The 13,454-nt window shown below is 45.8% G+C and overlaps 1 protein-coding gene across 8 annotated transcripts in view; it reads right to left on the bottom strand.

The window, feature by feature from the left end:
• Positions 1-13,454, bottom strand: part of LOC137416198 (alpha-1,3-mannosyl-glycoprotein 4-beta-N-acetylglucosaminyltransferase B) — a 202,858-nt gene that overhangs the window by 17,895 nt on the left and 171,509 nt on the right. For all 8 annotated transcript variants that reach the window (XM_078766195.1, XM_078766198.1, XM_078766197.1 and 5 more), the window contains exons 11-12: positions 4,627-4,734; positions 1,426-1,619 (exon numbers count right to left, since the gene is read on the bottom strand). In XM_078766195.1, the coding sequence (XP_078622321.1) occupies positions 1,426-1,619; positions 4,627-4,734 (302 nt within the window). The remainder of the gene's footprint in view (positions 1-1,425; positions 1,620-4,626; positions 4,735-13,454) is intronic.

Genomic DNA, 13,454 nt, shown 5'->3' with positions numbered 1-13,454 from the left:
ACCAAAATCTAATCATTTCGTCCTTGTCACATACACGACATCTCTGCCAAATTTCTTCCAAATCCGTCCACAACTTTTTGAGATATTTTGTTCACAAACGGACAGACAGACAAACGGACAGACAGACAGGGGTGAAAACATAACCTCCTTTGGTGGCAGAGGTAACAAACCCAAGTGCAATACCCTCTCCATGGGCATCTATGTGTGGGGAACAGGGGTAGACATGGCCCCCACAATTTTGACTGTGGGGACAACATATCGCTGGCCTCCTCCACCTTTTTGCTCGAATATAATATTATATGCCTCTGGGGATCCCAAGAGGCATATATTAACGATTTGCACTTAAATGCCTCTGGTGTTTACATCCATTCAGACCAACTTGATAAATGCCGGAAAGGATGAATGCAGAAATAGGCCATTCGGTTCATCATGCCTGCGCTATACCAACAGCAGGATAGTGTTCCGTTAGCAAGCAGCTTGCTATTGCTTGGCCAAGCGGCCTGCTTGATTCAAATCGCTCAACCAAGCACTCCGGTAGAACGGAGCGCTCGGCACCATTTAGCAACATCCTGGGGCTACACTTACCCGGTCATCACTGTTGGCTCTGCGATTTGCACTTGCAATATCCCCCGACTGTCCACCACTTTTAACTAGCAATCGATATCCATGACCCTCTCCTCTGACGAGGTTAACAAGCAAAACTAAACATTTATATTAGACATACCGTCTACTCAATCAGCCTGGTGTTGGCTTAGCGGTTAGGGTGCCGGCTTGGGATCCTAAGATCCTGGGGTCGAATCCCGGTCGATCGCTGAATTAACGCTAGGGGTGTTTACTCAACCTGTCATCCTTCCGAGGTCGGCAAATTGAGCACCAACTCACTGGTAATTCCCTGTATGTCGCAAGAGGCGACTAACAGGGTTGGCGGCAGGAAGGGCATCCGGCCATAAAACATTACTTCAAAAAGGGGACCACGGTGCCCGAAAAAGGCCAACCCCTGCTCTGCGGGGAAAAATGGCCTCCAAAGGTGGTTCTATACCGTCTAGTCAGTCAGCTCAGTCTCCCCAGACTCCTCTTCTTCCTTCTCCTCCTCCTCCCCCCAAACTAATGCGTGCGACGCCGACGTGAGCACCTCTCAACAAGTGTTAAATGAGTGTTGATAAGTGTCATTTCTAGTTCACAGAATCGTTCCTTCTCTCCAATCATCATTACCTGGGTTCACTCAACCTTGGGTTCATTTTCACCCGTCCTCCATTTTCCCACTGTATTTATATATCAAATGATCCTTCCATCCCACACACTTTCCACTTCAGATTTGACATCAGTGTGTTTGAAAGGCGTAAGTGAGAGCTTATGGTGCACTGCAAGGACCATCAAATCCACTCCGCCATTAAACAACGGTCGCCCGTTCAAGACCCGCCTGACCTGGCAATGTTAGTTGGCTCGTGGAAGTGAATAAGAATGAAGTCGCCAGCAACGGGCGTAAAGGCCCAAAAGAAGTCGTCCCCACGGTAGGCCTTGTCCATCTGGTGATGCTGATAGGTCTTGAGGCTGGTGGAAACATCTGCTGGTGGATTTGGATGTGCCTTGTGGAGTGGCTGTTTCCCAAAATCACGATCCTGAACATGGAGTAGGGGTCAACGAATCAATATGACAGCAGGAAAAAGGAGAAAACATGACAAATGGGAATAATGACAGGCAACCCAGGGCTAGTCATATGAGGGGAAAACACAAAATAAAGACCACCATGTGACTTTCTTATCATGCAACACAGGCTTGTTATGGACAATCTCTTAAGGTTCTGGACAATGTCTTAAGGTTCTGGACAATGTCAAGGTTCTGGACAATGTCTTCACTCTCCGGTGGGACGGAGGTGGCGATCTCTATTCATAATCATCACAGGATGATGGCAATTTTGGCAAAAATGTTCTGGACAATGTCTTAAGGTTCTGGACAATGTCTTAAGGTTCTGGACAATGTCTTCACTCTCCAGTGGGACGGAGGTGGCGATCTCTATTCATAATCATCACACCATGATGGCAATTTTGCCAAAAATGAACCAGCACGGGTGTCGAGCCTCATCTTGTTCTTTCAGTGCCAAACCTGTTCTCCCCACAACAATATAACACCTTGTGCTTACCTTTCCTCCCCTCGTGACTACTTACAAATCCTATCCTAAGTAACTGCGGTCATTTTGTATGAGCTGTCATTCCAGCATAATGCAGCCTCATTGCCCAGGCCCAACTCCTTCACTCCCCTTTCCCTTTTGTTGTGATCCTGGATTATCTGAACATTTGGTGGGTGGGTGCATCTGCTTCGGCAGACATCGGAGGTAAGGCTTTGCACAAACAGTTTGCATAAAGTGCCGTCACAAGGTGAGTTGCCGATGCAATAGGTAGTACAAAGACCCTGTGAGTCAATAAACTCTGGAAAATACGGCTCGTGATAAGAGCGGAAGATGATGAACCAAAAATAAAATATACATACAAAAGTAAGACACTGCTGAATGTCATTGTCCGCTGTCTGACACCAACGCAATTGTGGGATGGCCTTACGAAGGGGGAAACGATCCGTCCGTCACTCAATGGCGGCATCAATTTCGTCATTTCTACAATCATCTCTGTTGACTTTGGAATGATTAAAATGCTTTAAAGGAGCTTTGAGATGATGCCAAATACGGTACTTTAAAAGAGGAGGATGAGTGGAACCCCCAGAGTCTCCCAGTGTTCCGTGCACACTTATGCCAATAACCACGAACGGAATCAACAGGACGTTGATCGAGGAACGCGAACCGCTGTGGGAAGCAACGAGAGCTAATGTTTTGGGAATTAACCCTTCGGCGGGGAGTGCTTTGCCTCAACGAAGGGGGTTAACGCCTGAAACATCAGCTCATCCTTGCTTTGCATGGCAGTAACCATATTCTGTTTGTGAACAATCTGTTTGTCGATTTCATACGTTGTTTTACCTGTCCGCCGATACAGATCGACACTGTAGCCTTCACCAGCACAACTACTTATTTAATCTAATGCCACTAAATGCTTTTGCACGATATCATTGCATGATCTGCTACCGCAGCCATTCTTGTCTTCCACCCTCTGCCCTTTCCGTGTGCTCCCTCCCTCCCTCCCCACCACCCTCTTCCCAGGTTTCCACTAGCAACAAGCAAACCACTTCTCATTAAACTCGCAAATTCCAGAATCCCGCTTGTGGAATCAACTTCCACATCCTCTTCAATCTCATGTTTACCTCCAGGTCTTCAAGACAGCTGTTGACCACCATCTCAGATCATCCCCAATCCAAAACCATGATCTTTTCTACCCTCGTTAACCCTCCTTCTTTCCAAATTTCCAGTTTTTCCTCCCATTTCTGTGATGGAGAGTTTGTGGTTGTATCCATCTTGTTCACCCTCTGTGTCCTCACCTGGCTCTCATTCTTTCCCGCATTTCTTATGTCTCCAAATCGTCCTCTATTTGTCCCTCAACCCTGCTGCTGGTGCACCTCCCCCATCCCCTCTTTATACTGTTCTTTTCGTTCTGTTTCATCCTCATCCATTTTAGCTCCTCCACGAACCTTGACATTGTATTTGAAAAAAAAAAAAAAAAAAAAGGAAGGAAGGAATTTATAGTCTTCTTATTCCTCGTTTATGCAGCACCAGGTTGTTGGGAGGCGCAATTGGTTGACAGTGCAGCTGCACCACTGATGCAGTGCCCTCTGTAGTCACAGGGTAGTAATTTGGAATCTACTCAGGGTGCCGGTGATAACTCGCCTACCCTTTGCGAAGGACACCGTGGTATCTCCAACGTCCACCAATGAATGTTGGCAGACAGGACTGCCAGTTTAACTTCCATCCGAGGGACAATGACGAATTACTCTGCCTGCGAAACACCAGGATGACAGTTTATAGCTGAGTCGGGATTCAAACCCAGGCTAGGCAGCTTAGAGTCGAGTGCGAGTCCCTGCCAGCCCATCTGCAGACATATTTAGTGACACTATATTTCATGTGAATTTCAAATGTGACGATTATGAAATTCACGTCAAGTCCAACGAAGACTGTTGGGTTATTACTTCCTGTGGCGAGCACGAGAATGCGCAGTGAGGCCAGCCGCAGTTATACAGAATTTCCAATGTATGGAGCACAATAAAAACATCTCCAGTTAAAATCGAAACTGAATTTTCATTTCCGACTCCTGCAGAAGCATGGAGCCATAAGGCTGCAAACAAGTTCCACTCCTCGGAGGGTTATTGCTTCAGGTTCGTATTTTCCATGTACTGATCCTAGTTCTCCATTGCATATCGGTGGCAGCACTTGGAGAAGACACTGTGCTGAGGCTTGCGGTATCGAGGACCTTTTTCTTTTTCAGCCCCACTCATTCTCAAAGCCATGACAAATTTTTTTTCCTTCCTTTTTTTAAAGTAATTATTGTTCCATAACCATCATGGTCCATCTTTTACATAAAGAAATATAGATGTAGGAATAGGCAACTCCATGTACCAAGTCCCAACATTCTTTGGGATTACAAACTCAACCAAACAAAAGTAAACGCTCTCTGCACCAGAGTTTATGACCTTTACCCAAGTAATTAAAGGCCTCGTGCAGATATCGGCCATCACAGTCGGTTCAGTTACCTTTAACTTCTGTATTTTCCCAGAGAGTGACGAATGCATCCCGACATGCTGGAAAAGTGATGGCTTAAAACGGATGCGCAGATTTGCCTTTTGCCGTTCACAGTGCTTCTGCATGGAGGGATAAGGAGGAAAATTATACAGACACATAGACACATAGACATATACTCATTCAGATATGTAGATATATTAAGACGTATTGAAATTGTTCAGGATCTGCCCTCTGAACAGCAACGGACAAGGTTATTGTGACTTTCAGAGATAGATGACGTATGTGCCAGCCCAATTCTATATAAATCAGAAACTCTGCATCATTAGGCATCAGTCATTAGAGGAAAGCTTAAAATGTCCCAGTTTGAGCAATGTGCAGTCATAAAGTGTTTCGCAAAAACAGAAACATCTGCCACAGGCATTGCAGGTTCAATCCGCAGTCGATGGAACGGATGTTCTGAATGTTGTGTCATGTGAGTTTGTGCCTGTGTGTGTCGTTGGTTGTTACCTCCATGCGCGGGTACCTCCCAGGTCTTAAAGTATCAACTTCCGTTTTGGCAAGGTATCACGATTCATGGACCAGGCTGTGAGGTTTTGTCATTCTCAAAGTTTGGTTTTGATGGCTCTTTCAGTGTGTGTGTGTGTGTGTGTGTGTGTGTGTGTGCACACCAGATCAGATTCCATGAAGGGTGACAATGCATTGAAAGGGACCATCCCATTGGACGACCATACGCAAGCTGCAATGAGGACACTGTGCAGGTCTTTTCTGAACTAACCCCCAGTGACCGCTGCCAATGAAACAGTACTATGGCTGCAACTCCTGCTGAGCAATACTTGCGGAAATGTATTCCGTGGCTCCACGTTTTGTTCCTGAGACAATGCCAGATGATCAATCCGCAACACCTTGACCCAAACAACCTTTCTGAGAACTGCAAACACCTGCGAATAACAACCCAACAATTTTGACTGCAACATCACAAGGGGTGAAACGTGGACGTACTTGCTCATCCCATGAGACAAAGACCCAAAGTTCCTTGTGGAAGTCGCCTGACCACAACAAAAGAAATGCCGAACTAGCAGATCCTATGGGAAGTAGATATTTCACCATGATCCGGTTCCCGTAGGAGTGGGATAAACAATCAGTACTCTCCCTTTACAATGATGTCCTCACCCTCCTGATCAACACCATGCAATGCAATGGTCACGATCTCTGCTCGCAGAATGCATGTGAATTCTGCAGCAAGACAATGTGCTCGACCACACGTCACTTCTCTTCTGTGGGTTCCTGCTACCCATAACGCCTGTGATTAAAAATTATCAGGTGACATTCTGCCCATTCACATCTTGTACATCCTCAACATAACTCGTGACAACTTGTGACTTCATGGCATTTTCCACAACAAAATGCCTTGTGAAAGGCTGCCTTTTAGCAGACATGCCTTGCCCAGTAAGCTGCGTCCAATGCACAGAAGGCAATTGCTAAGAAAGGCTCATGACCAGTGACCAGTGTACCAAGCTGTTTACAAATGGAAGCGGTGGATCAAAAGTACAGGAAACTATTTTGAAGGGGATCCTACTAAAAACGGATTTCTCTACACAGTTTGGTCATACGATCATGAGTCCCAGAACTTTATAAGCGGTGCTCATTATACGAGTATATTAGAAAAAGACCCAATTACAGCTCTCCCGGCAATTGGCAAAAGTAATCAATAAATCTCTCGACTAATAAATCCCTTCAGTTGCATCTAGAATTTCAAAATTAAAATGGGACTTGCCCAACAATTCCAAAAGAGCCATCAAGAAACAGGCTCGTTTCCATTTTCCAACCAACTCGAGCGGCTCAATAACAAAAAAACATTGATGTGTGGGACAAATGAAGGCAACTCCAACTATTTTACTGTGAGTTGACAGATCATCAGCGACGGTGTAGAATAAACCATGCAACGTGGAAGTTACAAGAACTGTACCATGTGCAATGCCAAAAGAAAGAGGATTTGTAAATCTTAATTCTTAAAGGTCCAATTACATCTCTCATCAAATGTCCACAGCTGTGATTTGGATTATATCATTATTACGGGTTGTCCAACAATTGCAAGGATGTGGACGCACACACACACGGAAACTTCTCACTATCCATAAAATGTTCTAATAAAGATCAGTGCATCCCAAGAATGTACCGACCGAGACAAGACGGAGGTGACGGGGCCTGATGGAACTCAACCAAGCGCACAGAATGACAACTGCGGGCGGAACTGGCTGAATGCGTGAAAAGTTCAACAGAAGATTGAATCCAATTTATAAGCAAACGCAAAGGCAACAAACCCAAAAAGCTATCCCTAATCCACCTTGCAAAAGATTTACAAAGGCAGGTGTGAATGGAAGATGTCACACAAGAAACCGAAACAACGAAAACAGCCCCAACAATTGCAAAAAAAAAAAAGACAAAAGAAAAATACAATTAATGAAATATCAACAGATATACACCGACAACTGGGAAAACAATAAAAGAGCAGGTAGGTGTAAAAATGAATTGGACAGAATGGGAGTAGACACAGAAGGCTCTTTGGAATGGCTAAGAAGACGCCCGCTCAACTGGGGTGGAGAATGAATTATTATAAATGGCCAAGACCAAAGACACTACATCAATGGCGTTAAGAAGATGACGGAAATGAGCCGTCAATGAGATCAGACAGGTAGGTGTAGGTTCTGCAAGGTAGAAACATAAAGTGTGAGGTACCTCCTATCAGGATGTAAAAAACACAAGAGCAGCTGTACACCCAAAGGCACAACAAAGTATGTTGAGTAATCCACTGGCACGTCTGCAAAAGTCTCAATATCCCAGTTCCAGAAAACTCGTGGAAGCATGAACCAAAGGCAATCACTGAAAACAAGGAAGTAATGCTCACATACGACCTAATGATCTCATCGAGCGTGAACATAGAAAACAAAGCAATGCGACCGTATATAATAGTTGGGTATAAAAAAGAAAAGAATGCATCGCTAATTGAGGGGTCAGTACCCAGCGATTTTGGCCTAACCAATGCAGAAATCAAGAACGTCCAAACACCAACACCTCAAAAATGAAGTGAAAATGAAATGAAAAGATCCTGGAAGCTGAAGAATGCCGAAATTGCACCAATGATTTATTGGAGCAATGGGAATGATGAAGAAGAACATTCCGGAGATATTATAAACCATCCCTGGGAATATTATGACAAATGAACTACAGTTAGAATCTGTCCGAGACTCAGTGATAACCCAGGCAAAGAGCCCTTGGAACAAAACTTTGAGAACAAGCAAACTTCACAGCTTGGTCTATGACCCGTGATCTCTTACTGAAACAGAGGTGTATACTTGGAGACCTAGGAGGACTCCATTCCCTCTTAGGAAAGCCGTATATGGAGATAACAACCAACGACACACACACCTCAGCCTTCCTCCTGCCAAGTCCTATGAAGAAGAGCTCCCCTTTTCATGTTTTCAGATGCATAGGGCTGCCGAGGCAGTTTTCCATTGGCTAGTACTCGGAATACTCAAATAGCTTATTTCCCAGAGCTGGTACTCATTTTGACAATCTCAGAAGTCAGAAAAATGACAGACTGAGAGAACCCACCTGACGACGGACTCACATTCAAGACCCCAAAATCTTAAGTCAGCCACTTTAACCATTAGGCCAACACCAGGCCTCAGTCCTATAAGCATGATTAGAATTTCACCTGAACTTCTGTTTGTATAATGCAATTGAATGCGTGTACAACATTAATATTCCCAAAGGAATTTGTATTTACAGTGTTGTTAACTGACACCCATAATCATGAGTTTCCTGTCTTAATGAATTGTTCGTTTTAAGGCCATTTTTCCCCACTAGAGCGGGGGTTAGCCTTGCCGGCCGGCCCCATGACAATCATGGCTCCCTGTTTGAGGCAATGTTTTTATGGCCGGATGCCCTTCCTGACGCCAACCCTTAGTCGCCTCTTACGATGTGCAGGGATACAGTGTACCTATTCTAAACCGGGGTACACACCGGGTAATGGATGCGCAGACAAGCAACAAGCAAACAAAGCATTTGTCTTAATGGATGCGCGGAAAATGGAAAAGGAAGAAAGTCACAAGATACCAACGAACGATGATGCAACAATGATAACAAAATGTATACTCAATGACAATATTAAGCAATTTACTGACTATTGGCTGCACAGTAAGGTGATAATGAAATACCTGTCCGTTAAAGAAGATTTGTAACCATATTAAAGAAGGGGTAAGAAGTTTGTAACCACAAAGACTAATGACCAATGTTTGAACCAGCTACGCCCATGTCGCGTCCCAAATAATTGTACATCCAAGACATAATAAAATGTTCTGCTTCGATGGGACAAGTTTGTGTCTAAAGCTGGCGAATACGTCGAAAGGTAATGGATCGTTTTTGCTTAGTTACACGTCTAAACTAGAACGCCACTCAGTAGAGCGCATACTCCCGCCGTGGGTCAAGTTGGAATAGTACGATTTCACAAAAGTTTGAGGGAGTAGTGCAGTGACAACACAAGACGATACAAGACAGGACAGACACTGCACAGATATATATTTAGAATATATAGAAGATAATGTTCAAAAAAAACAAGGCAATTTCACTTACATCTTCGGATTCAGCGTTCAATTCCATATAGGTGAGTGTATTTTGAGGCATGTGTGACTTCAAACAAGTGAATCCTCTTGGATTGCGCTGAGGTTCGGGCATGGAATTTCTAGGAGGAAGTATAATTTGTATGCAATGAAAGTACATGTAATATGGGATCGAGTAAGATCGAGTAAGCTTCACCAGTGCGCGTGCGCGAATTTACGTCACGTCGGCAGCGAGAAGGCGTTCCCCAACACGAACCAATCAGGAACTGCCACGCCCACTTATATGATCTCAGAATTCCTGTGACAGGAATTAGCGTTACACTGGCTGGAAGTCATTCGCTAGAGGCGCTTCCTCAGCGCCAATAAAATTGTAAGCCATGAAAAACGTGTTACGAACTCAAGCAGACTCCATCGTGCCGGAAGCGGAAAACGCGTTTATTGACGCGGTGATGATTCACTCGTGTCTGACAAATAAGCGCGTCCGATAAACCACAACAACAATGCAAATACAAGTCAGAATAATACGTTACATCCTCCTTTCTTTCAAGGAAGCCACTTTAAAGGAAACCAGCAAAGCAAATAACTCTATAAAGTAAAACTTACAATGAATTAATTAACAAACAGCATCACATTCAGATCACGTGAATCAATTGATTCAAATTTAAAGATCCAGACGTCTGGGAGGGTTAACCGCTCTGCCGCTCCTTGTGATGAACTTGGTATTTCTGGGAGATGCAGTGGCTCGAGGCGATGACACTGATGGGAGACTTTGGGATTCAGATGCTTGCTCACTTGGACTTGGGGACTTGCAGCAGTTCCCCACTGGGGTGTCCTGTTGAGTGGTGGGATCAGGGAAGTCCCTCATGTCCTGGGAAGAGTAAAAGCGAGAGAGTGGCTGACTTCCCACCGGGCCAACATTGGCTGAATGAGGCACTCTGCGGAGATGGAGCCTGTTACGCCGGTACACATTGTTTGGGGTCCTCAGCAAATATGACCGGGGGCTGTTGTGGCGCGCCTCAACTACAGCCGGAATCCAATGCCTGGCCTCCGGGTTTGGCAACATCCTAACACTGTCACCCGGCTGGAGCGGTGGCAAATCTGACATAGATGGCTTGTCATGATAGTATTTTTGTTTCTCCTTCTGTGTGTCAAGGCGTGATCTCACAAGGTGATGGTCATACCGCGCAGGCATGAGAAGAGTGCGGTTGCAAGGCAGTGTGTTTCTGGGGCGTCTTCCCATTAGGAGCTGAGCCGGGGACAAGTTTATTCCTTCAAGTGGAGTGGTGCGGTAGTCTAGCAGGGCTAAGTACTTATCTGCTGACTTCTTCCAGAGCCTTTTCACTGTCTGGATCGCTCTTTCTGCCTCTCCATTGGCACGTTGGTGCTTGGGGGACACAATGTCGTGAGTTATGCCATATTCTTTGCAAAACTGAGAAAATCCCTCTGACGTGTACTGACTTCCGGAATCGCTTCGCAGCTTCTCTGGAATACCATGTCGACAAAACTGCTGCTTGAGAGCTTCGATTACAGAGCGAGCTGTAATGTCCTTGAGGCAATCCACCTCCACAAACTTGGAGTAATAATCGACCGTGAGCAAATACTGCTTTGATTCGAAGTCAAAAACGTCGCTTCCAACTTCGATGAATGGAAGATCAGGCGTGTAAGTCGGCAAGAGAGGCTCCCGTTGCTGAGCGCTTTGATACTCTGCACACTTGCAACAATTCCGTACAGTTTCTTCGATGTCAGAGTTCATTGAGGGCCAATACATGACCTCGCGAGCACGCTGCTTACACTTGTTCACTCCGAGGTGCGATTCATGAATCAAGCTCAGCATTCTGGGTCTGAGGCTTGGCGGGATGACAAGGCGCATGCCTTTGTAGACAACACTGTCTGAGACTGCCAATTGCGTTCTGGAGTCAAAGTACGGACGGACCTGTGCTGGGACTTCCTTTCGGGAGTCAGGCCATCCACTTGCAATGACACCGCAGAGAAGGCTCATTTGACTCAGAGTAGCTTCCTGGATTTCGAGGTATTTCCCACTCGTGATCGCAAGGAACTGGAACATGTTCACAGGCTCAAGGTCTTTCCCAGCTTCTGAGTCGGTGTCCGGTAGAGGTGCACGGGACAATGTGTCGGGGAGCACCATCTCAGAACCACGGCAGTAGTTAACCTCCAAGTCATACCGTTGAAGCTTGAGCAACATACGCTGTAAACGCATGGGAGAAGATAGGAGAGGCTTCTTGAAGATTTCCTCAAGGGGTTTATGGTCATTATATACCACTACTGATTTTCCAAAGATATAGTAGTGAAATGCTTCTGTTGCATGGACGATTGAGAGCATTTCCTTCTCAATCATAGCGTAGCGACACTCAGTATCGGTCAGGCTGCGTGATGTGAACGCTATAGGGTTGCCATTCTGGAGCAAACAGGCTCCTACAGCGTTTTGGCTGGCATCGGCTTGTATTTCAACTGGCTGACTTACATCGTAGTACTGAAGGACCGGGGCCGAAATACATGCTTGCTTCAGCTTCTTGAAGGACAGCTCCTGAGCTGACTGCCAGGAGAACTCCACGTCCGCCTTGCAGAGATCACGGAGAGGCTTGCTTGTGTCACTTAGGTTGGGAATAAACTTCCCTAAATACTGAACGAATCCAAGGAAACGCTTGACGCCTTGTTTGTCTGTTGGACGTGGCATTTTCTCAACTGCCTTCGTCTTGAATGGATCTGGTAGCACTCCTTCTGCAGTAAGCAGGTGGCCTACATAAGGGACTGAGGTTTGCCGGATGAGGCATTTTCGGAAGTTTAGTTGCAGGTTATAACTTGTAGCTCGTTGCATAACTCGCTTCAGTACACAGTCGTGGTGGGTGATGTCACGACCAGCAACTAAAATGTCATCCATTACCGCTGTTGTCCATTCTATCCCTTCTAGCATCTGGTCCATGATTCGCTGGAATATCTCCGGCGAGCACCGCAATCCATAAGGGAGACGCAGCCAGCGGTATCTCCCTACAGGTGTATTGAACGTGGTCAAGAATGAAGAAGGCTCGTCAAGGCGAATTTGCATGAACCCACTGCGGGCGTCAAGCACAGAAAATACTTTGGCTCCAGGGATTTGAGCTAAAACTTCCTGAACAGTTCTCATTGGGTAGTGCTCACGTTTTGTGCACTTGTTTAAGTCTTTGGGGTCTATACAGATGCGGACTTTGCCGTTGCGAAGAGCTACTACCATGGAACTCACCCACTCAGTCGGTCATTCTACCTTCGCGATGTGACCTTCGGTGACCATCTCTTGTAGCTTGTCAACTATTTGCTCTCTCAATGCTGCAGGCTGTCTGCGAAGAGCGTGAACTACTCCCTGCGAGGAGCGTGAACGGTACCGACAGGATGGATAGTATGGTTCGAGTATGTTTTAAGAACTTTATGCGACGATTGTAGATCGCCTGCGAGGTGCTGGACTAACTGGTAGTCGTTGAGTGTTAGTGTGTTGCACCTTGCACCCGTGTCAATCCGGAACCGAGTCGGCTGACCCAGCAACGTGACGGTCTGTGCCCACTTGTCATGAGTAGCCGTATTGATGCTTGGTTGTAGAGCGGAGATCCTTAAAATTTCAGATTCCTTGACGAGTTCTTGAGGAAGATCTACATGATCTAGACTGGTCTCCTCATCAAGGGACTTTAGGTCGCGCAGTCTCTTCCGACACGCCGCAAACCAGTGACCAGGCTTCTTGCAGTAGGAGCAGCTAGAATTAATTGCTGGACACTTGGCTTGCCTGTGCACTGACTGGCCACATTTGCTGCAGGGACCGTCATTCCGAAACCGATTCTCAGCTTTGAACAGCTCGGTGGCTTGTGTATGCCTATCAGGCTTGCTCTTACAACGTTGAGTCTGGTGCTGAGTTCGTTCGTTTTCAGATCTGAGGGCTGAGATGAGAGCATCTTCATCTCGGACTATTCTCATATGTTTCTGCGAGAGCTCTAGCTGTTGGCCAATTTCTATAGCTTTAGCTAGTGAGAGCTCCTCACCCCTATCGAGTAATTTCTCTTGGACCCTCTTATCATGGCTGTCATCAATGATGCAATCGACGATTATGTCGTCTGGGTCTTGGTAATCGCAATCCATGAGAATTATCCTCAGATCTTTTATGAAATGATCAAAAGACTCACCACTCCGCTGGCGCCTTTGTTTCACTTTCAGTCGGTGTCTGGCAACTCTTTTGTTCT

Source organism: Myxine glutinosa, chromosome 12, assembly GCF_964187855.1.
Source record: "Myxine glutinosa chromosome 12, kmMyxGlut1.1, whole genome shotgun sequence".
Lineage (NCBI taxonomy): Eukaryota > Metazoa > Chordata > Myxini > Myxiniformes > Myxinidae > Myxine > Myxine glutinosa.
This window is presented reverse-complemented; position numbering and strand designations above follow the sequence as displayed.